This window comes from Polistes canadensis, unplaced genomic scaffold, assembly GCF_001313835.1.
Source record: "Polistes canadensis isolate GaletaPanama2010 unplaced genomic scaffold, ASM131383v1 scaffold_17, whole genome shotgun sequence".
In the NCBI taxonomy this organism is placed as follows: Eukaryota; Metazoa; Arthropoda; class Insecta; order Hymenoptera; family Vespidae; genus Polistes; species Polistes canadensis.
This window is the reverse complement of record NW_014569564.1, coordinates 610,331-632,985: the sequence shown is the minus strand read 5'-3', so window position 1 is coordinate 632,985 and position 22,655 is coordinate 610,331. Positions and strand designations below refer to the sequence as shown.

Genomic DNA, 22,655 nt, shown 5'->3' with positions numbered 1-22,655 from the left:
ATAATATAATATATATATTCAATAACTTATTAATTCGATAAAAATTTTCCAAACCATTCGTATTCGTTTAATTACAACTAATTTACAACTAATTATCATTTTTCAAGTATATAATCTAATCTCTATATATTAATATATTAAAAAGTGCAATAAATTTTTCAAACGATATTATAACATATGTTTCACGTTATCGTTATTACATTGTGTCTCGATTCATCGTCCGAATTAATTCGAAAATCTAATAAAATATGGTATTAATCGATTATCACATATATACATACATATATATCTTAAGTATGCATCGAAATGAACATAACGTTCTTTCAATGCACTCTCTTGTCTGCTTGTGTATGCATGCATGTGTATTTATGTACGTATAATATATATATATATATACTTACAAGTTTAAATTAAGTGTACTAGTGAGAACGATAGAATTTCTTTGAAATGTTTTACTTTTTTATTAACACATAACTTAACTTAAATGTTAAAACGAACTGTATCTCGTCCGGTAGTATACAGTAATGTACTTCGTAGTAATGCGTAATTAAAGAACGTTTCTCTTAAATGACCTAACAGTATTTCCAAGATATACATCCATAACTTCTATACATACTTAATTTAACACGTTTGAAAATTTATATACATTTGTCTAAAGCGATAACTCTTACGACATTTCGTATTTTCCCGCCTCTATTTGGCTTACACTTGGCGTAACACTTTGTCCCATAAGTCTTTACTTGTTCGTTGTTCCACGTGTGACTTATGTATAAGTATGTACGTATAGTACATACTTATGTTAACTATTTATAGTCGTTTATATCTTAGATCATTATTTCTTCTGTTATCGATTTACGTGACCTAATATTAATACAACATATTTTTTATTTCCTTCCTTTCTTTCTTTTCTTGTCTTTTTTTTTTCTTCTTCTTCTTATCTACACGTAGCTGTAAAAAATACACTCTTGTATAATGTTTTCACGAACTCCGTCTATAATTATTTATAATATGACTTTTAACATGCACTCTATACCTATTCTTTCAGACAATTTACGATATAATTATTTTCTTTGCCTATTATATACTCGTCCTCCGTATTTAATATATATATATTTTTTTTTCTTTCAACGAATTCGTATTTCCTTATTTTGTTATTAATAAAAGAAAAAAAAATATTTATCGATAAGAGAATGATTTTTCAGTGTCTTGTTGGTATGCATTNTTAATAAAAGAAAAAAAAATATTTATCGATAAGAGAATGATTTTTCAGTGTCTTGTTGGTATGCATTTTTTTTTTTTTTTTTCTTTCTTTTTTCTTTTTTTTTCAAATGTTCTTCCAATGCAAAAGTATTATCATCCTCGATAAACTTTACGTAACGTATAAAACGAAGCGTGTTACTTTTTATCGCTAATGTAATTTTAACATGTTGTACGAAAGAAGAGAGAAAGATAGAAAGAAAGAAAGAAAGAAAGAAAGAAAGAAAGCAAAAAAAGAAAAGAAAAGAAAGAAAGAAAGAGAGTAAGAAAGAAAGAAAATAGCGTACGAGTTAGCTGTTTCTTTATGCTTCGCTTAATCTTTGCAAATATTATGAGATGAATATTCATACGAAAAAGGGGAAAAAAAGGAGTAGAATGATACCGAGAAGAAGAGGAAGGAAGGAAAAAAAAATTATGACTTTATATAATACGTCGAGACACGATCATGTTCGATATTTAAAAGCGTTGAAGTAGCCGGTGGCGCTAGAACAACCTACGCGTCCACCTGTACAAATAATTTCCTTCTTCCAATTAACCTTACGCAGTTGGTCTTTTTCTTTTTTTTTTTTTTTCTTGTTAAGTCTCGACGCGAAAATGCGAAGTGAATTTATATATTATTTTATTATCTTCGAAAGAGATAATATAACCCGTGTTTACGTGAGTATCATCTACATCGTGAATAAAAAAAAAATAAACTGAATTTTATATACGATATAATAGAGAAATATCGAAAGATATATTTCTAAAAAAAAAAAAAAAATTCCAATAATCTACCAAAAAGAAATGTGGACACAATTTTTTATTGTTGATTTTCTTTTATTAATAAATAACTTCGTCATCTCTCTCTGCTTTTCTATTCGAATTATATAATCTTTTACAATTTTTTCGTATATTTTTTGTCGAAATATTTCGTCCAATTTTCGATTACTTTCTCATGTGTCAGGTTCTATTAATTATTACAAAATAAACAAACACATGTGTTTTCTATTTACTTGAATCCATCGTTTATCCGTCAATTGGATTTTTATTATCAATAAGTTAGACTTTGTTATCAACGTTTCTTACGTAATCGACGTTTCTCCGTTATTTGTATTACTGTTTCGTCAAATAATCTTTAAAAAGAGTCTCTCATACTAAACCTACTAATTCTCGTATAATATATTTCGATCAGGTCATTCTAAAAAGGTTCCTTTTTAATTTTTCTTTTATTTATCTCTAAAAAAGAAGATATATATATATATATAAATATATTTTTGTTTCCTTTTTTCTTTTTATAACAAATTCGGAAATTATAGTAGGTTATTGTCGTTTTTGATTATCGTTAGTTAATATTCGACAAATAATATAACAGGACGTACAAGTAACAAGTAGAAGGAAGCTCATCATTGCATTATAATCGAAATTGAAAGCCGTTTGGCGTCTGCATACTAAATTATCGTGCGTCATCGTATTTGGGGAGTCAATCCCCTTCTTGAATAATTACGTCATCGACCACTGACGATTCGTTCTTGTATTTCTATATGTTCTTCTTCTTCTTCTTCTTCTTCTTCTTCTTCCTCTTGCCACGACCATATGTATATATATGCATGATAAAGAGAAAGAGAGATAGAGAAAGTTTTTTACTCCATGTAATATATTATGTATAAACGTATCCGTGATTCAGATTTAATTTATTTTTTTTTAATCTTTTTTCATCAACAAATATACAAAATTTTATTAACATAATTTGCAAATTATTATCTCCAAAATCATATATATATTGTATAATATTAAATTTGCGATAATTTACAAACATATTTTATTACAATCACAGGTTTGGTGGTATTGGTGATATAAAATTAGATTCATATGTCATGGCCATATATGATAAAGATTAAAAAGAAAACAAATACATACATACATATATATATATATATATATATGTATGTATATATCGTATTACGTTAACAAAATATCATTGACAAAGTTTGCCAAATTATTTGAATCAATTTATTACAATCAATCGTTACGATTGATTTGTTCGAATTTGAGGAAATAATTTAACGAGTTTATTATGGATAAAAAAATTATTAATCGAATTATTCTCGAGTACGTAAGTGAGCAGGGCGGGGTGGGGGAGGGAAAATACTATTGAGGATTGAAAAATAAATTATGGTTGTTGTATCGATCGATAATCCGGGTAGATTTACGAGAAAATAGTACGTAGGTTTTAATTCTTTGATGAAAACCGACTATATGATTTAGTTCTCCTCCGCACGACGATGCAAAGCAATTTACTTTCCTCTCTTTTTCTCCTCCTCCCCTCCCACCCTCTCTCTCTCTTTCTCTCTTGGGACAGATGTAAGCATTGACGTAAGCATTAATGTCGGTGACGACGAACCATTACGTATCAAAGTGGAACATCTCTAAACATTTTTTCTCTCAAAATCTCGTTTTTTGATTGTTCCATTTTCTCTCATACATATTCGTATTAAAAACAAATATATACTCTTATTAAAAATATTAAAAATATATTTATTTTAGTATATTATATAAATATATATTGTTTTTTTTACAAATATACATATTCAAAAATATAATACAAATATATTTGTTTTAAATTATCAATATAAACAGTAAACTAATTAATATATTTTATTATATATAAATATATTATGCCGATATTTTTTATGGTTGAATATAATTTCACGATATATTTTATATTACAATTATTTATATACATGATATAATACGAAATTTAAAACTCATAAAAGGTTTCCAAGTTTTTGAACAACTTTCAGATATCGTACGTTAAAAAAGTTTAACGAGTTTACAAAGAAAAAAAGAAAATGTATTTAATCGAAAAAAAGAAGTCTATGTTAAATTTGGAATTGGTTCCCAAACAAAGTAATACATAATTCAAGGATTCTTCGGTTGGACGGTTTTGATCTTTTTTACTACGATCTAACTTTAGAGTTTTATTCCGTGGAATTTCAAAGAAACGAGAGAGGGGAAAAGACTTACTCGGCTAGGGAATAATGAAATCGGGCTTAGGAATAACGACGAGCATCGTAGAAGAGAGAAACTGAAAGTAGGTCGTTAAGAAAACTCACTCGGAAGAGATTTTTCACCTATTCCTTGGGAAGTTCGTATAACCAAGCAGCAGGTTGTTGCTGATTTTACTGTTAATTTCTTGAAAAAAAATGGCATTCACGATAGGTAATATATCTCTCTCTCTTTCTATCTCTTTTCGAAGTTTCCATGAATTCTCCCCTTCGCACGGTGTTAGAATATTTATCGCAAGTCGATAACAGAAATCTCATCCTGTTGTTCGTTGAATTTTAAGCGACCCCCGTGTCTTGTCGTCACTTTGGTGTGGGCACATTTGGTGTCAGGCCAATAAAGAAAAAAAAAAAAAGAAGATAAAAAAAAGAATACGATATAATATCCGCGAGCAGTTAAAAATTTGTTTTCCCAATTAACTATTATGGAATATTTATTTCCATGACGACGTTAACCCGTGTACGATGGGGTTCAAATCGATTTAAATTATTTCTACATTGTTTTTATATAATATATCGTAGTTAAGTTATACAAGTAAGATATATAATAATACATTATATACACAATATAAATCTATATTTATAGATATATAATTATATTTTGTTATAATAAATGTAGAAAATTATTTTTTGGAATTGTATACAAATTTTCTTTTTTTTTTATTATTATATAGAACTATATCGAACACACCTCGAAGATTGTTACACGGTTACGTATTATTTATTTCAAATTACCAACACTGATACGTAACTATCGCGTGACGAGGCATGCGAGCCCGTGATTTTCTATCTAATCTAATTAGGCTAAAGATAAAAGTCCCGAGTAGTATTAGTAGTAGTTGCATAGTTACGCCGGAACCATGTCGACTATGCGACTAACTTGCATCAGGATACTTTTGTAAGAGGGGGATGGGGATGGGGTTGGGGTGAAGAGGGGGAAGGGTTGGTTGATGATTCTACGGGAACGTAGCGGTTGGCTGAGTTCTGGCGCAAAACCGGAAGTACTGTACCGAGTCGGCTTGCTTGTCGGAAACAACGCGTTTGAAAAAAAAAAGTAAAGAAAAAAAAAAGCAGAGAAGGAACAACCACGAACAGAGAAAGCCTTATTCTAAAAATAAAATGGTCGCCCACGTAAATATGATAATACGGTGAAGAGTCTTTCTTTCGCAAGATTAAAAAGGGAATGAAACAAAAAAAAAAAAGAAAGGAAGAACTAAATGAACAGAAAAATGGGTGACAGCTATATTTTAATGAACAGTTCTCGAGTTGCAAGTAATTAAGTTTCAAGAAAGAATGGGAAGTAAAAAAAAGAAAAAAAAGGAAAAAAAAATGAACGTTCGAGAGACCGATGATTAATAGTATTTGATATTTATCCATGTAAAGTGTAGCATCGTTATGACAATAGTTATTGAAAATTTATCGATTACCTTTTAATCGATGGTTATTAACTTACGTAATATTAATTATGGAATGAAAAAAAATATATAAAAATAATGATAATTTTTTTTTCGAATAACGTAACGAAGCTTAGAAATGTTTTATTTTTTTTTTGATAAAATCAATTTTAACGTAAAATATTTACAGGGTGAATCAAAAGTATAGGTGAACAATAAACGGATCTTATATATATCTCTCTCTTGTAACTAATTAAAATAAATCATTTATAAACGGATAAATAAAAATTATATTATAAGATTTCGCCCCAATGAAAAGATTAATAGAAAGAAAAAGAGAGATAGAGAGAGAGAGAGAGAGAGAGGTTTTTTAAATTCGAGGAAGATAGGTCAAAGATGAAAACATTTACACGTTACTGATTATATTATTGCAATCGAGGAAGAATTGCTGTTGTTATGCGTCCTCTTTCTAGATCCTCTTGCTTCCCACTTACCTCAGTCCATTCTTTGGTTTGCCTTCACAACCATCACTACCATCACCATCACCACCACTACCAACCACCAACCACCACCATCACTATTATTTCCACCGCCACTACCACTATCGTCATAGCTATCACCGTTAGTTTCTTCTTCTTCTTCTTCTTCTTCTTTTCCTTCTCCTTCTACTTCTACTTCTCCTACTCGAATCTACAAACGACAAATTGGAAAGCATCGACGGAATTTGCGACGAGTTTACTGTACCGTGACCTTTGACGTCAATCTATTACATCTGTAACGTTCGAAGAACGGCACAATCATTTCTATCGAATAAAATCACGCGTGATTTCATCGAACAGAAAATCATATGAGAGAGAAAGAGAAAGATACAAATATTTTCTTAAAAAGTATAACACAAGTCAATTGTTAACACATTTCGTTTTAAAATAATATTTTTATTATGCACATATGTGTACAAAAGTTTTTTCTATTTAAATTATATCTTTTTAATTATATATATCTCATTTTGAATCCTGCAAAAAGTTATAGAATTTTAATTAATTTGACAATTAATAATTCCTAAACAAGAATATATTGAAATTGATTTTATTCAAATATATAATTTACTGTTCATTTTTATTTTTGTATAATTTATCATTATTATATAAAAATGACAAAATAATCTAAAAGGCCGTTGAAATATTTAAACGCATGTAAGTATTTGTAATTTAATATAAAATCACTTTAGAGATGTTTTTTTAATGTTTCATATAGTGTTGTTATAAGATGTGTATATATAATAGTAGTATATATATAATACCATCTCTTAATGGTTAGATTACAAAGGACGTAAGGGTGTAAAAAGAGTTAACGATTTCTCCTGGTATAACGAATTCTGAGCAAGACGACAATAAAAGACCATTAGGAGGAGGTTAGGCGACGTCGTAGATGTAAGGAAATGGCTTCTTCCGGAAACGATGGCACCATCGATCGTTGTATATATTTGGCACCACAATATAACTCTCTTTATGCAATTTACAAATCAAATTCTTCGAAGAAAATCTTTTGTCCAATAATTTTCTTTAATATATTTCATGCTCGTTTTCCTTTTTTTTTGTCTACTAAATAAATTATATATATTTGTTTTTTTATAAATTAAAAAAATACTATCAAGTTGTCATTAACATTAGATTACTGGAACGCGTCAATTTAACTAATTTACGATTTTATATTGCTATATATTTAAAATAATTTAAATAATTTTTTATTTCAAACATATACATTAGTTTTATAATTGAATTATGAAATGTATACAAGTACTAATTTCTTCCCCCTCCCCAGTAATCTTTTGTTATATTAATAACGAAACGATACGGTGTATATTAAATCACAATATAATTCTCGTTAATTTATTAGAAAACTAGAACGAATAAAAATAATGATATTCTAATAGAATGTTTTTGTAGAACGGCGTCAATTCATTTACAAGTGAATTACATTTTTAAACGCGAATATATGTTTGAAAGAACCTTCGGTGAAATCTTTCGGTGATAAATATTTATAGGATACTATTACATACTTTAAGTGCAACCATAGAATCATTTTTCGTCGAGGACAAATTGTCGCGAAGGAATGATAATCGTTTTGAAAACTAGCGTAACTGTTATCGCTCGTTGATTATTTTTATCTTTTTTTCAAACGCGAATTTTCATGAAAAATATTTCTTTATTTTATTCGCGTACCAATATTGAGCTTGACCTCGTTCGATAAGAGAAAACCAACTTTACATGCTGTCTCGCGAACTTTAAAAAAGAAATTCTATTCCATTACCAAGAAGTATACATACTCGTGCTAAATAGCCTAACATCGGTGCGAGAGAAAAGAAAATAGAAGAATTGTGATTTTACGTTAGACCTAACACGGTTCAAACTTATTTAAGAACTCGTTTCATTGTTTCGTTATTAACTTTTATCGGTAAGTGTTTTTGTTTCATTTTCATATAAATATTTACCTGTTGTGTGTTAAAGTATATTTTGTTCAAACAAAAGAATAAAGTAAAAATACTAATACATGTATATAATTCGAATTTGTGAGATATTATTTTTTATTATTTTTCTAAATTTACAATTTAGATCGTTACTATATATGGATTATTTTTTACTAAATTGAAATGATTTTTATATGCAAGTGAAATTTTCAATACTTCTTTCAAAAAGTCAATTAACAATTGTTCTGTAAGAGTATATTTAAAAAAAGATAGAAAATAAGCTAGCTTTTTGATGACATATATTACGTTAAACAGAATTGAAAAATTATATGCATATTTTTCTTCGACGCGATGGAAGGTGTATATTTAATGTTTATATTTCTACAGTATCTCTATCGTGATAATGTATGCAATGTATATATATATATGTAAAACAAAGAAAATAGCAAATTTGTATTTTAAACTACGTGTAATATTGCAATACGATAAAATTTTATTTTGTTCGTTGCGTATATACTTTGATAAACCGTGTTCGTCATTTACTATGGTAAAAAAAAAAAAAAGAAAAAGAAAGAAGAACAAATTGAACGCGAAAGAAAAATAATTAATTTTATATGGGAATAAAATTAAAATTAAAAAGAACGGTTTCGAAAATAATGTCAATGACTGTATACATATTTTAATAGATATTGTTATCGATCAATATAATCGTTAGACTACTCGCTTATTAGTAACGTTCATTAGTCAGTAACATCCGTTAACGATTAATAAGTCGAGTCAGTATTTCCGTTTCTTAACGGTACAGTCTTGGTAGGAAATCAAGCAGGAATATCATCGACATGCGACTCGTTTTTACGTGTCCTCGGAAACATGCTTGTAATACTTTTACGAGTTCTGATTGGCTAGGGAATTTGCTGATCCGTTAAAATTCAATTCGATGATTTATATATATATATGCAGTAAGTTTATATTAAGAAATACTAGGAAATAAATTACTGATACGTTGTTTGTAATTCTGTAGAAAAAAAAATACCAAAATTAAGGATGAATATTTTTATCATATTATACTTTAATAATGTCTCTGTTTTTATTCAAATACGCGCGATTGTCATGTAAATATATTTTATTGATTTATTACAGCTAAACGCGTTTATTATAAAAAGAAACGAAACTTTTATTGGATTCATTACTTTTTAGGATATGTGTTTACGACAATCGTATTTTAATGTTCCAATCATCGTTCAAATTTGACTAAATGATAGTAATTTTTTATCGTTTTTTTTTCTTTCTCGCTTGCATGAAATTTATACAAGATTACATTTATCTTTGAATAATTATTTCTCTCTTATCCGATTATTATTAATCATATAATTAATCGAATTCGATTATAAGATTTTTATATTAGTTAATGTAAAAAATAATTCTTCCTAAACTAAAGTAATCATTAAAATAAATATTTGCTTCATATCTTTCACATTTGTACATTACAATTTTTTATATTCATTTATTCCATTAATTTGTTTTTTAATTCTTGAGATATATCAAGAATAAATTTTATATTATCAGTATGAAAACTAGAAAAAAAATCATAATTCAAATTGCAGCAAGATCGATCTTAGAAAAACGACCTTCACCCAAGGAATACGATTCTAATGTAGAAATCTAATGAGGAAAGAGATAGATCGTTCTTCGTCATATGAGAGATTTTCTTTTTTTTTTTCCTTTTTTCATTAGTTTATTTCTCAAGAAAATATAGAGAAAATAGTGAAAATAGAGAAAATCTTAGGATTTTACGTGAACGGTTGTTATATATATATATACACACACACACATACGACCAAGCCAAGAAGAAAAAGAAATCTGGTTTTTGAAACGCGCGCGCGCGAGTTGTATACTTGCGTAGGGAAAAAAAAAATGAGAAAGGATGATGGTGGTAAGATGAGTGAGAGAAATACTTGTTGTCGTCCTCTCATCTAAACCTGTAAGAAAGTAGACAAAGTGACGGTACTACGGTTTGGATGAGATTCCCGAGGCCGTTCACCTTTTTTCGTGACTTCGAGGCTGGTACTAGCAGGTAAAGTCTACCTTTTACCACACCACAGAGAAACATCATCAGTTCTTACCTTCTCTCTCTCACTCTCTCTTTTCCCCCTCCCACTTCTCTTAATATTGATTATAACCTCGACATGAAAACCTTTTTCTAAAGTTGATTGATCCTGTCTGATAATAAATGATACAAATTATATATATACCACGTTATTTTTATCTAGTTACTATAATGATAAATAATTTTTTTAAATATTAAACTATTATTTTTTGTTTCTTTTTACTTTTTTTTTTTTTTTTTCGGAATTGTAACAATTCTCTGTATTACGTTATGTAAATTTGATATTGGATAATTATTATTTTGGATATACGATTTTTAACAGATAGATATGTATAATATAGGTACGTGATTTTTGAATTATAAATGATTAATATATTACTAATGAAAAGAGACAAAAAATGATTTTGCTAAAATTGTAATGTAAATTTCATGTCGTATAATTCTTTGGTAGATACGACAAAAATTAAGTATTATTGAGAGATTTAATCATTAATATTAATTTTTTAAATTAGTTTTGAAAGAGAGAAAAAGAAATATTAGAACAAAAAAAGAATTGTTTTATCCGTTCATTTACTCGATCATTCAGTTAATTCATCGGTAAAGTAACTGATCTTAAATATCAATAACCTGTATCGTGATATTACTTTAAAATAAGTTAAGCAAATATTTAAAAATTGTTTATTCAGCAAACAAGCTTGGTGGAAATTCACCGTTGTCTTTCGTATTATTTGACCTCATCGAATTATTCTTCGCGAGAGATCGATGATGACCATGACGAACTCGTAATTGTATGCTGGAAAAGATTCCTATAGAAATACCTTTCTACTTTTTCTTCGCTAAGTTTGTGCACGATACGATGATAGTTCCGGTCTATAGAAGTTTCTTCTTATTTAAGAACAATCATCTTTTATCTCTATAATTTTTTTTTTTTTCATTTAATATTTATAATTAACGAATTGATCAAATTTGATATTTAACATTAAACCTATCGAGATTTGATATATTATATCTATTCTCACAAATAACCGATTTAAAAAAAAAAAAACATATATTTTCATATTGAATGAGATTTTTTAAGTCAATTGTTTAATGAACAATATACTTTTTTTTATTTAAAAACGAATAATGTAATTTTTACAAATTACAGGACGCTTGGTAGGTTTAATGTTAACTGATGTGCATACACGCATACACATATAAATAAATATATAAAATATATATTTCATATTAAATATTAAATAATTAAAAAAGAAAAAAGTGTGTACGAAATTTATTTCTCATCTACGTGTGCATGCGTGCGTGCGTGTTTCATGCATATAATATGCATATGTGCGCGAGTATGTATGTACTGATGGAGAAGTAATATTGAATAATAAATATTTAATATGAAATATAAAATTCTATTTTACTCAACTAAATCATTTCTTCGAAATATTATTTATTAGAATAGCATAGTTAGAAAAAAAAAAAATATTAAAAAGAAACATTGCATCTAATGTATATAAATGAAATAGATAAATGAGATTAAAAATATATATAATATAATACCTGAGATACACGAGAACACGTGTTGTCGGAAGCTTGGAAGAATGACGACTGAAAAGGGGAAAAGCGTGTTTAGAGGTTAAAATGATCGAAAGATCGTTGAATGTGTTTTGTTTATACATATCCTCGGTCAGTGTTTAGATTCGAACGTTATCGTTTTTATTCTATTACAAACTTGTAAACACATGTTAACGTTGGTTGACATTCGTAATGTATACTACGTTGTTATTTTCATACTCGTCAGTCGTTTTCGAACATCGTGAGATATATGATAGTAACGATGTACGGAAAATGTACGAAATTTATTTCTCGTATACGTGCGTGTGCGTGTGCGTGCGCGCGTGCGTTCGTGTGTGGTGTGTGATTTATGCATATAATATGCATATGTGCGCGAGTGTGTGTGTACTAATGGGAAGTAATATATATATGCATATGTATGCTCATACGTGTATATGTCAACGATAATGGAGTTAGTTATTCAAAGTATGAGGATGCATATCTTTTTCTTCTTCTTTTATTTGGAGTAAGTATGAATACATACATATGTAAATACTTATATATAAAACGTGTCGTCATAGTAAATTTTAACGGTATATTTAAAGTAAGGCACGTTAAGAATATTTATTAATATATTATCGCGTGTTTCTTATATATTTGTATATTGTAATATATAGGCATGTATATAATTAATATATAATTAAAACATTATATATTTTATATTTTACATAATTAAACATTAACATTAATTTACATAAATAACATTAATATTATTGTATATACATACATATTATTGTCGAGTGTTCGTAAAGATTATCTTTTATTTTTCAATTAATTATCCTGTTATTTCTTATCGTAAAAACAATTAATTAACCAATTAACCGTGGTAACCTCTTTAAAAAGTATGTACATATTTAAATTGTATGCAAAAAAACGAATTAATTACGAATATGTATCAGACAAATACATATAGAATACGTATAACTGTTGTAATATATAATTAAGTTGTAATCAAATGATTGTCTTTTTTTTTATATCAAATTAACAATTTTATTATTAACATTTATTTTGTTTACTTAATTTATGCAGAAAGAAATAAAATTTCTTTTTTAAAAATCAATTACTTAGAAAAGCGATTAGTTAGAAATTTAATCTGTTGTTGTTAAATGATATTAAGTAAAGGAAGGTGTAATGCATAATGACGTTTCGCAAGTAGAACATCAATATCTTGATACTTACCGAATATTATTTTTGTAACAATGTAAACATCTTCTTCTAGGATTACTATTTGAAGATGTGCTTGGTGTATAATCTGGAAAATGTTATCCGATTACACGTGTAGCGTTAGATTTAGTTGGCCAAGTTTGTTCGAATTCGTTCACACTATATACAGTAGTATTTTCATAATCGTTATTTATATTCCTTCTTTTTTGGTTCGTTTTAGTTCGCGTCTTGGTCTTCGAATATATTTTTAAAATATTCACAAATTTATGAATATATTTTAGTTCTTATTGATATTGCAATTTAAATGACAAATGGTAATTACTTTTTCTACATGACGAGATACTCGTCAATCATGATTAACCGACTATTTATAGTTTCGTTCGCGTATTATGTGTATATATTTTTCAATTTTTTAAATTAAATACAATATTTTGTATTCGGTTTATATTATACACATTGCTATAACGTAAAGAATTTATTTATTTAACTTTAATCAGAGGTAATAAAAATAAAATTGAATTAATTTTTTAATATTACAATATAATGTCATTATAATTGAAAAAAAAAAATGTTGATTGGTGGTAATGTGTTAAATTTGAGAAAGTAAAACCAGATATCAAACGTTTTTATGTTGTTTCCGCCGGAAATGTAGATGAAAGATAAGCATTTAATACTCTATCCAGATGAAGAAACGAACAACGAAAAAAAAATGGAATAAAATACCCAACATATATAACTATATACTCTAATTTATTACAACTAGACTAAATTCTTCTTATTAAAAAACATTGAACAATGGATAATAAAAAAATAGTGTGAACACAATGAAATGAAATAAAATTGAAGTAACTCAGGATGAGAATAAAACTATAATAATATATAACAATAATGAAGGAATCAAATTTATTAATCGAACAATTTAAAGATACATTAATGGTAAAAATCGAATAAATGGGACAGAAAAAAGAGAAAACAAAAAAGGAAGTCGAATGGAAAAATGGAAAAGAAGAAAAAACAAATCTAAGAAATTGTGGATGGTGACCTTGGCATTTGGCCGACTTCCGCATTGTTCGCAAGTGCAACAACTCCTTACGTGAATTTCTCGTGTTCATTCGTTCCTTATTTCCTTCGTTTGCTTGTGGCAACCAACAAAGTTCTTCTCTTCTGGTTTTGAGATCAGTGACACTGATTTTTTTACTCGTATCTCCAGGTTCGATCCAGGTTCGATCCTACGATCCGTAACGAAATCGAAACAACCGGCTGAACATGAGAATAAAAAACGTAAAAATGAAGTCAATGTAATAAGTCTTACGTGTTAACTTGAGAATCTCTTTAAAAAATTACACGACGTATAATATTCATACTATTGAGTATTATTCCATATTACTGTGTATAGTATGACGTTGTGCAATCATTGCTAATTATTACAGTGCGTGGTTATAAATTTACGAGAAATAATTATTATCGATTAACGTTATTCGCGAAACAAACAACTCTGTCTTTTCTATTTTTTATCTATTCAAATTTCAAAGTTCTCAGGAATAATAATGAATTTAAATATCTTTTAAAAGAACCTTTTTTTTTTCTTTTGTAGGAAATATTTTCTCTTAAAATAATTATAATAATTGTATACACAAGTATATATTTTATATTATTAATATAAATAATGATTATTATCGGAAACATTATTTTTTTTTTTTAATTGAGAAAAATATAATAGAATTTTTAAATAATTATTCTTCTCTTACAAAAAAAAGAGAGAAGAAGACTATAAAAATAAAAAAAACGGGCCCGTTTCAATCCAAAAATGCTTATATCCTTTTGAGAGAATCCGTTAAAAGAAGAAATCGTGAAATGTTCCATAAGAGAGAGAGAGAGAAAGAGGGGAAAAAAAGTATCGTGGAATGGGAGAAGGTTTGACCTTGGCAGGTAGTCGAGTTCCGCATTGCTCGCTCGTGGTGGTTGAGTTCTCCTTCTTTCCCTCCCTTCAAGAAGGTTTCTCGGTTAGGTTTTCTCATCCTAAAGAAAAAAAAAAGTAAAAGAAGACAAAATAATACGAAAATGGTATATTGCATATTTTCGTAAAATACTTTGAAAATACTACTTACCGTATGTTCCCTTTTTTTTCATTTTTTCCATGGTTATTGTTTGACCTTCAACTTGACCAGTAGTACATCATAGTTGTGTCTCGTCTGCCAATGAACGTCCTTCCTTTTCTTGCGGATGTTTGACGTCGTAAAACAAGTCGTGTATTATTATTTTTAAGTCTTTGACATTTTTCTTTCAGTAATTTCCTTCAGTATACTCCCCCCCCCCTCCCTCTTCAGTCATCATTTATAGGGTCAATATTTTATTATTATTCGTTCAAGATATTATTTTCTTTGTATAGAAACAAATTGTTTACGAAATTGATCGTTCGTCGATGATTTTTACCTACGATTTCCGATCATTTCTATTCTCGATTCATACTACTCGGATAAATTTATCGAGAAAAAGAAGGAATAGTGGTGGAGAAGAGGCCACATGGTATGGGATAGCAATCGTTCCGCATTTTGGTAGTTTACTGACCTCAAAGTGGAACGAACGCCTCATCGTTTCTTTCTCTTGTATTGGTGTTGAATTGTTTTGTTTTTTCTTTTATTTTTTTTTTTTTTTTACAATTAATCGCGATGTTACATTTCTTTATTGAATCGTGATTATTGTTCACGAATTAATAAGTGAATATATTTTTTAAGTTAGTTGTTTTAAATTATTAATAAAAAGGTATTTTAGGGAATTTGGACATTCAAAAGAAATAGAACTTCGTTTTGATAAGTTGCAACAACGTTTATTAATATTTTTTAAGATTTCTTTTCTTTTTATTTTGTTTGTTTGTTTGTTTGATGAAAGTATTATAATAACGACGAACATATTTTTCTATATCGATCGTAGAAACGTTTATTTTAGGTATGGATAATAATATTTTAATGATAATTAGTTATCTTACGTTTATAAATAGGCCATGTAATTAATGTATATGTTATAAGAGGTTTTTATAACGTTCAGGTGAAATGTTTTTTTGACGTGTTACTAAAAATATCACACAGTATAACGGGCGTATCATAAAAATAATATACAATGAATTCTCTCTATATCAAGTGGTATTTCTTTAACAATACTTGTCGAGAAATTCTGGGTTAGAGTAGCAATGCGTATTTAATCAATATCAATGTCTTTAAATAACGTTTATATAACGTCTTTCTTTTTTCTTTTTTATCGATTTTAAAGATTCTATCTATTTCACGAGAGATAACGATTTAAAAATTAAAAAAAAAGAAACGTGTTTATCATTTTCGTTTTACTTTCGCGTGTTCATAAAATTTATATCGAAATCAAATTTATCCCACGTTAAATCGAGAAAATAAACACATTATTAATAATTAATCAACATGCATGAATAACGCATAAAATGAATTACAAATAAAGTCAGTCGTAATTTGATTATTACTGAAATATCATTTAGAATTGAAAAAAAGAGAGAATAACCGATAAAAAAGAATTTTTAAATTTAGAAAAATTCACACTTGACGCGGGTGGTTGGTAAAGTACATAAAATATCAACTGATAAACGTTATCAGGGAATTTCCTATATAAAATAGTCTGATAAAACTGATGTTTCTCTGTGTTGTGTGTGTTATGCATGTTACGACAATTGGTCACGTTGTTCAATTATAGTACATATACATTTTATAATACGTATATCACACAAGTGAGTCTTTATACACGTTAGTAGCTTTTCAATTATTCAAAATTCATTCTAACGAAACGTTTTTTTTTGTACAAAAGGTATCTTAGGGAATTTGGACATCAAAAGAAATAGAACTTAGTTTTGATAAGTTGGACGTCTCGTTCCTTTATTGGGACTTCTTCAGCAACTGGAAATTTTATTTCATTATTATTTTTATATTACGAAATACATGAGACCCATACATTATAAAATATTACATGTTACCTTAATCTCTAAAGTTCAGCGTCTTTTTTCTTTAAGCAGACATACATTTTTCTTTTTATTTATAATATTCAAAACACTATACATCTACACTTCGTTAAGTTTTAATCCGTTGTATTTGAACACTCAACAAAACTGTTTCAATCTAGATTAGTGTTTTTATAATTTCCTTTTTTTCCAGGGACTCGGACAGGATGTATCAATGACGTCAAGAGAAGAAGAATGGGGTAACGTTTTATGTCTTAGGGATAAATCATCCTTAAGTGTCGTCCTCAGAGATCGTTTGATGACGGATGCTGCATTGGGTGGACCACGTCCAATCAAATCCGAACACAGTTACAGTTTATTAGCTTCCAGTCCTCCACCGAGTCCAGCAACACCTGGAACTAATCCTTGTACACCGAAAAGTTCAGTATCTTCGACTAGTACGGCTCACACGTTGGCTGTTAACACCATTTCTTCGATTGATTCGAATAATTTGGATCATGGGAAATCATTGGATATTCGACCTAGATTCGATGGTGAGGATTATAAGATGAACAAAATTATTTCAGAGAGAGACATTTTTTTTCCTTATTATACTGTTTTATTAGAATATATATTAGGATTATTTTATTCGAATAGTTTTTTTTTCAGATAAAAATATAATATTATTATCTATATTGATAATTATGATAACAAATTAAGCAAAAACTTTAACGAATCAAAAAACTTTTAAGAAATATATAGAAATATATAGAACTTTAGAAAATACTGTATGTAAAGTAAAAGATATATGAGTCGTTTATTTTGAAAGTGGCATAAGTCACTTTTTTTTTTTTTTTTATTGAAAATGAAAAAATACCGTTGAATTTTAATTAGTGTTGCCATTAACTCGATTTTGTTGAAAAAGTGACTTATGCCACTTTCAAAATAAACGGCTCATATAGAAAATAACATCTATAGAATTAATTAACACAAATATTTATATTGTACGCGTTAGATTTTATTGCTTTAACTAACCATAAACATGGAATATAATAGTGATTGATTTAATTACAGATATGGAGGATGAATGCTTTCTAGCAATTTCAATGAATTCGTCTCGAAACGAGGATCAATCGTTACCGTTACCACTTCAGACCACTTATACTTCTACGGTAATTTTGAAGAAACCTAATGTAACACCTGAAGATAACGATTATTCGGAAATCAAAGGGGAACCGTTAAGCGCACCTGGTAGTCCTTGTACACCTTGTCCTTCGTCGAGCACAACCATAGACGATAAAAGTACGATAACAATGGTGTCACCACAAAATCTACACTTTTCTAGGAATCAACTTGCACCTACGAGCGATAGCGAGGAAGACGATGAGGAATATTATCAGGTATATATATTATTTATTTATTAATAATATTTATATTTATTTTATATACCTATATGCATTGTATATTAATCATAAGATTTGTAATAGTTATGAATAAATTAGTAACTTTAGTAAATTAATTGCTGAAATTTGATGAATGTAATATGTATCAAAACAAATATATATTTTAATTTATTATAAAATAAATTAAAAATATATATATATATCAATATTATAGTATATATTACGTTATATATTTTATATAGATTTAATATTTAATTAACTAAATATCAATATATCTTATAGAGTGCATCTATTAAATAAATTATTTTAATTGTTGTCTCTCTGATATAAATACTTAATATTTGATTATAGTATTGTATTAATTGTATTTATATAACGTGATTGAGATTTATTATGTTTCTATTATTTATATCAGAGTATGGAGGTAGAAGAATATGGTGTACCAAGTGAAGAATACGAAGGAAGTCACACATCTAGACAAAGTTTACCACCAACACCACCTAGCAGTGCAAGCTCAGATAGCGAAGGAACAGCATCAGCTTCCTGTTCACCTGAACGTCGAGATTCTCAACATTCAACACATTCTCAGAATATCAGAGGTCTTTTAACACCTAGACTATATGTTACCAACCCAACACATACAACAAGACAACCCATTCACACACCTTTAATTTCCTGTCAGCCGGTAAATAGATGTTTAATTAAATATCGATCGATATCCAACTGAAAGATAAAAGAAATTGTATTACTTTGATTCAACGATGATATTGCAGAAAGGTTCAACTGGTGTTTTGACGTTAACGGAAGAAGAAAAAAGAACTCTTATTGCCGAGGGTTATCCTGTACCCACTAAATTACCTTTAACGAAACAAGAAGAAAAATCTTTGAAAAAAGTACGCAGAAAAATAAAAAATAAGGTAACACATTTCGTTTAGATTTTATTTTATCGAAAAAATAATAATTAACACTCTTTGCAATCCTATATATGAATAATTTTTTTTTTTTAATTTGTATATATATTTAATATAAATATGTTATTTATATTAGTGTTAAGTATTAAATTACTTCGTTTATGCTAAATAATTATATACTCTATTCGAATATTTGTTATAAAAAAATGTAGAAAATTTCTTCTAGACACCTGACATATTAAAATAACGATGAATTATTCAATTTCATTAAAAATTAATTGCAAAACAATAGTTTGAATAATTCGGATCGCAAAGAGTTGTACGATTTGTATACGTGTGTCTAACAATAAGTGTATTATTTTTTATTCTCTTTTTAGATATCGGCACAAGAGTCACGAAGAAAGAAGAAAGAATACATGGACGGCCTAGAAAGGCGAGTTACCATATTGACAAACGAAAATTCCTCGTACAGGGATCGTTTAACAATACTTGAAGATACGAATCGTGAATTATTAAAAGAATTGGCACGCGTGCAAGCACTTTTAGAGCGCCAATAATCTTAGCTTATTTTTCTTCTTCTTCTTCTTCTTCTTCTTCTTCTTCTATATAGAAAACAAGATTTTGCTAAACCTTTTTTTTTTATCACCGATTGGGAAAAATGTTGCGTTTCTTTTCTTATTTTACTTTTATTTTTTCGAAAAAATGATCCTTTAACTTTTAATAATATTCTAATAACGTCAGAGATAAATAATATTCACATTTGCATATTTAAATTCCAATGAGAAAAAGAAAACAAAACAATAAATATTAGAAGTTTATTATATTACGAGACAATTTATTATGATAATCGTTAACAACGTTGAGACTTGAAAACAAAATTTTCAAAACAGAATAATAGTAGTGTTCCTATTGATTCTTTTTTTTTTTTTCTTTTACTTTTCTTTGATGGAAGAATATTTTGGCGTTTATGATTTAAAAATTGAGTTTCTGGGACTGGTGCAATTTTGTTATGTTCGTTAGACTCGCAAAAGTCTTCCCGTTTAGAATTGCGAATAAATATGGGCTGACGAGTTCATCGTACGCGATTGTAATAAATATAGATGCAACAATTTATCGTATGTTAAATTGTTGTCTCGAGTTCCTTGAGTTTCATTGTCTTCCTAAGATTATCAAGAAGTGAAATGAAATCATACGACGAAATAAGATGAGTATTTTATAGATTACTATTATGATGTCTTAATAAATCTTCGAACTGGATATAAATACGTGATTTAGCCAGCAGTGCCTTCGTATTTTTTTAAATAGTTTTGTTTTTTTTTTATTATTGTAATCAAAACAAACAGAGGACGAAAAACAAACATATATATACATATATATATAGAGAGAGAGAGAGAAAGATGCAAATATCGTATATTTTAGTACAATTATATTTTTAAAAAAAAGCATTTCCTTTTTTTAATTCGTCATTCGTTGTAAAGCATTTTTTAAATCTTACGTTCGGTTTTCTAACGAGATAAAAAAAAAAGAAGAAAATAATTCTATGATAGAAAGGTGGGGTGGGGGGTGGAAGAGAGAGGGAAGGAAGTATTTTTAATTGAAATAACGAAACCGAACTTAAAGCGACATCGAATATGATTGCCAATATTATATTGTGGTGAGAATTCTTTAAAAATTCGTCCAAATATTTATGATCATATTTCAAACGAAACTACTAGCAGCATTCTACACTTTTGTGTATAATTTAAAAGTCACTTGGCACTTGCGAAGAGAATAAACTATATATATACGTGTGAAATATGTGTATTTAAAAAGAAAAACAAACAAAAAAATACGAAGAAAAAAATGTGAATTTAAAACGAGAATGAATATGACGGATTGAATGAATTGAACGAGAGTATATAAGCATATATATAAATTATAATAAATTAAGAAAAAATAATATAATAGATAAAGAGAGAAGATTAAATAATCGAAAAAAAAAGAAGAGTAACAAAATGATTAATCGAAATGTCCCAAATATATTTTCCATATAATTTTTTTATAATATAAAGATCATTTATCTAAAATACGACGTAATAGAAAAATAATAAAAAAACAAAAAAAAATATATCTAAATATCGTTCGTTCTTATTTAAGTGTTTTGTGCAATTGCTAATTAAAAAAAAAATGAATCATTCCAAAAAGACTTTATGAAAGAAAAAAAATATATATTCCAGAGAAAATTTATAAATCATATACGTTAAAAGTGTACTACTACTACTACTACAATCGAGTTATATAAAATTAATTTTTAAGAGTTTATATAGAAATATATATATATATATATATATATATATTCCATTGAAAAATTCACAGATATTTATACGAAAAGAAAGATATAATAACTTATTATATCAATGCACACGCGGTGAGAGATTTTATACGAAGTGTTTACAAACGAGTTTTAATCGCCTTAAATGACAATTTCGTATTTTCATGTGTATTTGTGTGAAGATAAATAATTATTCATAGTCCGTGTGAAGCTCGAAAAAAAGAAAAAAAAACAAACAAAATATCGTAACGCCTAATTTCAAGACTAAAATGATGTATTTATGGTATACAATATTAAAACTGACCTCAAATCATAAGCCAACTCTAAGAGAAACAAATCGTCGAAGTTGGAATCTTATTTTATTTTTTCATATTTTAAGGATATAATATAAGGTGTATGATAAGTAAAAAACTACACGTACGTGTATGCGCATTATAAGTATTGATTATTGAAATCGTGTGTGCGTGTGTAAATTATGATTGTATGGTATCGAAACACCGTGATTTCTATTTCAATTTTGTTACCAATGTGCGTATTCATAATTGTCAAATGGAATTATCTATTGTTATTGTTAAGTAAGAAAAAGGAAGACAGTAAGAAAGAAAGAAAGAAAGAGAGAGAGAGAGAGAGAGAGAGAGAGAGAGAGAGAGAGAGAGAGAGAGAGAGAGATAGGGTGTATAAATTCATTGTCATTATCTAATTATCGTGTATAGGGACCAATCGAAGCTGAAATCGTTTCTTCTAATAGTTTTTTTTTTTTCTTTTATTTCCGTTCTTCGATACTGCCAAATGATATAGCGAGAATGGTATACCGGTTATGGTATAAAAAAAAAATGTGGTTTAAAAAAATAATATTTCTTTTTAACGTTTGTTCTATCTCTTACTTAGAAAAAAAGAAAACACAAAAAACAAAAAAAAAACAATAAGTACATTCAATAAGACATTTGAAATTCAAGAGGGAACAAATTTTTTATTTCTGTTAAAAATTTATTGTTTTCTTTTTATTTTGTTTGTTTCGCATCGGTATCCTCTTTTTGATAAGG

General features: G+C 27.8%; 1 protein-coding gene across 2 annotated transcripts in view; it reads left to right on the top strand.

Moving 5' to 3' along the window:
* Positions 1–20,252, top strand: part of LOC106793735 (cyclic AMP response element-binding protein A) — a 24,275-nt gene extending 4,023 nt beyond the window's left edge. For both annotated transcript variants that reach the window (XM_014760910.1, XM_014760911.1), the window contains exons 3-7: positions 17,202–17,541; positions 18,062–18,387; positions 18,806–19,075; positions 19,164–19,307; positions 19,679–20,252. In XM_014760910.1, coding sequence (XP_014616396.1) covers positions 17,202–17,541; positions 18,062–18,387; positions 18,806–19,075; positions 19,164–19,307; positions 19,679–19,858 — 1,260 coding nt within the window. In that variant the 3' untranslated portion in view covers positions 19,859–20,252. The remainder of the gene's footprint in view (positions 1–17,201; positions 17,542–18,061; positions 18,388–18,805; positions 19,076–19,163; positions 19,308–19,678) is intronic.
* The last annotated feature ends 2,403 nt before the right edge of the window (positions 20,253–22,655 follow it).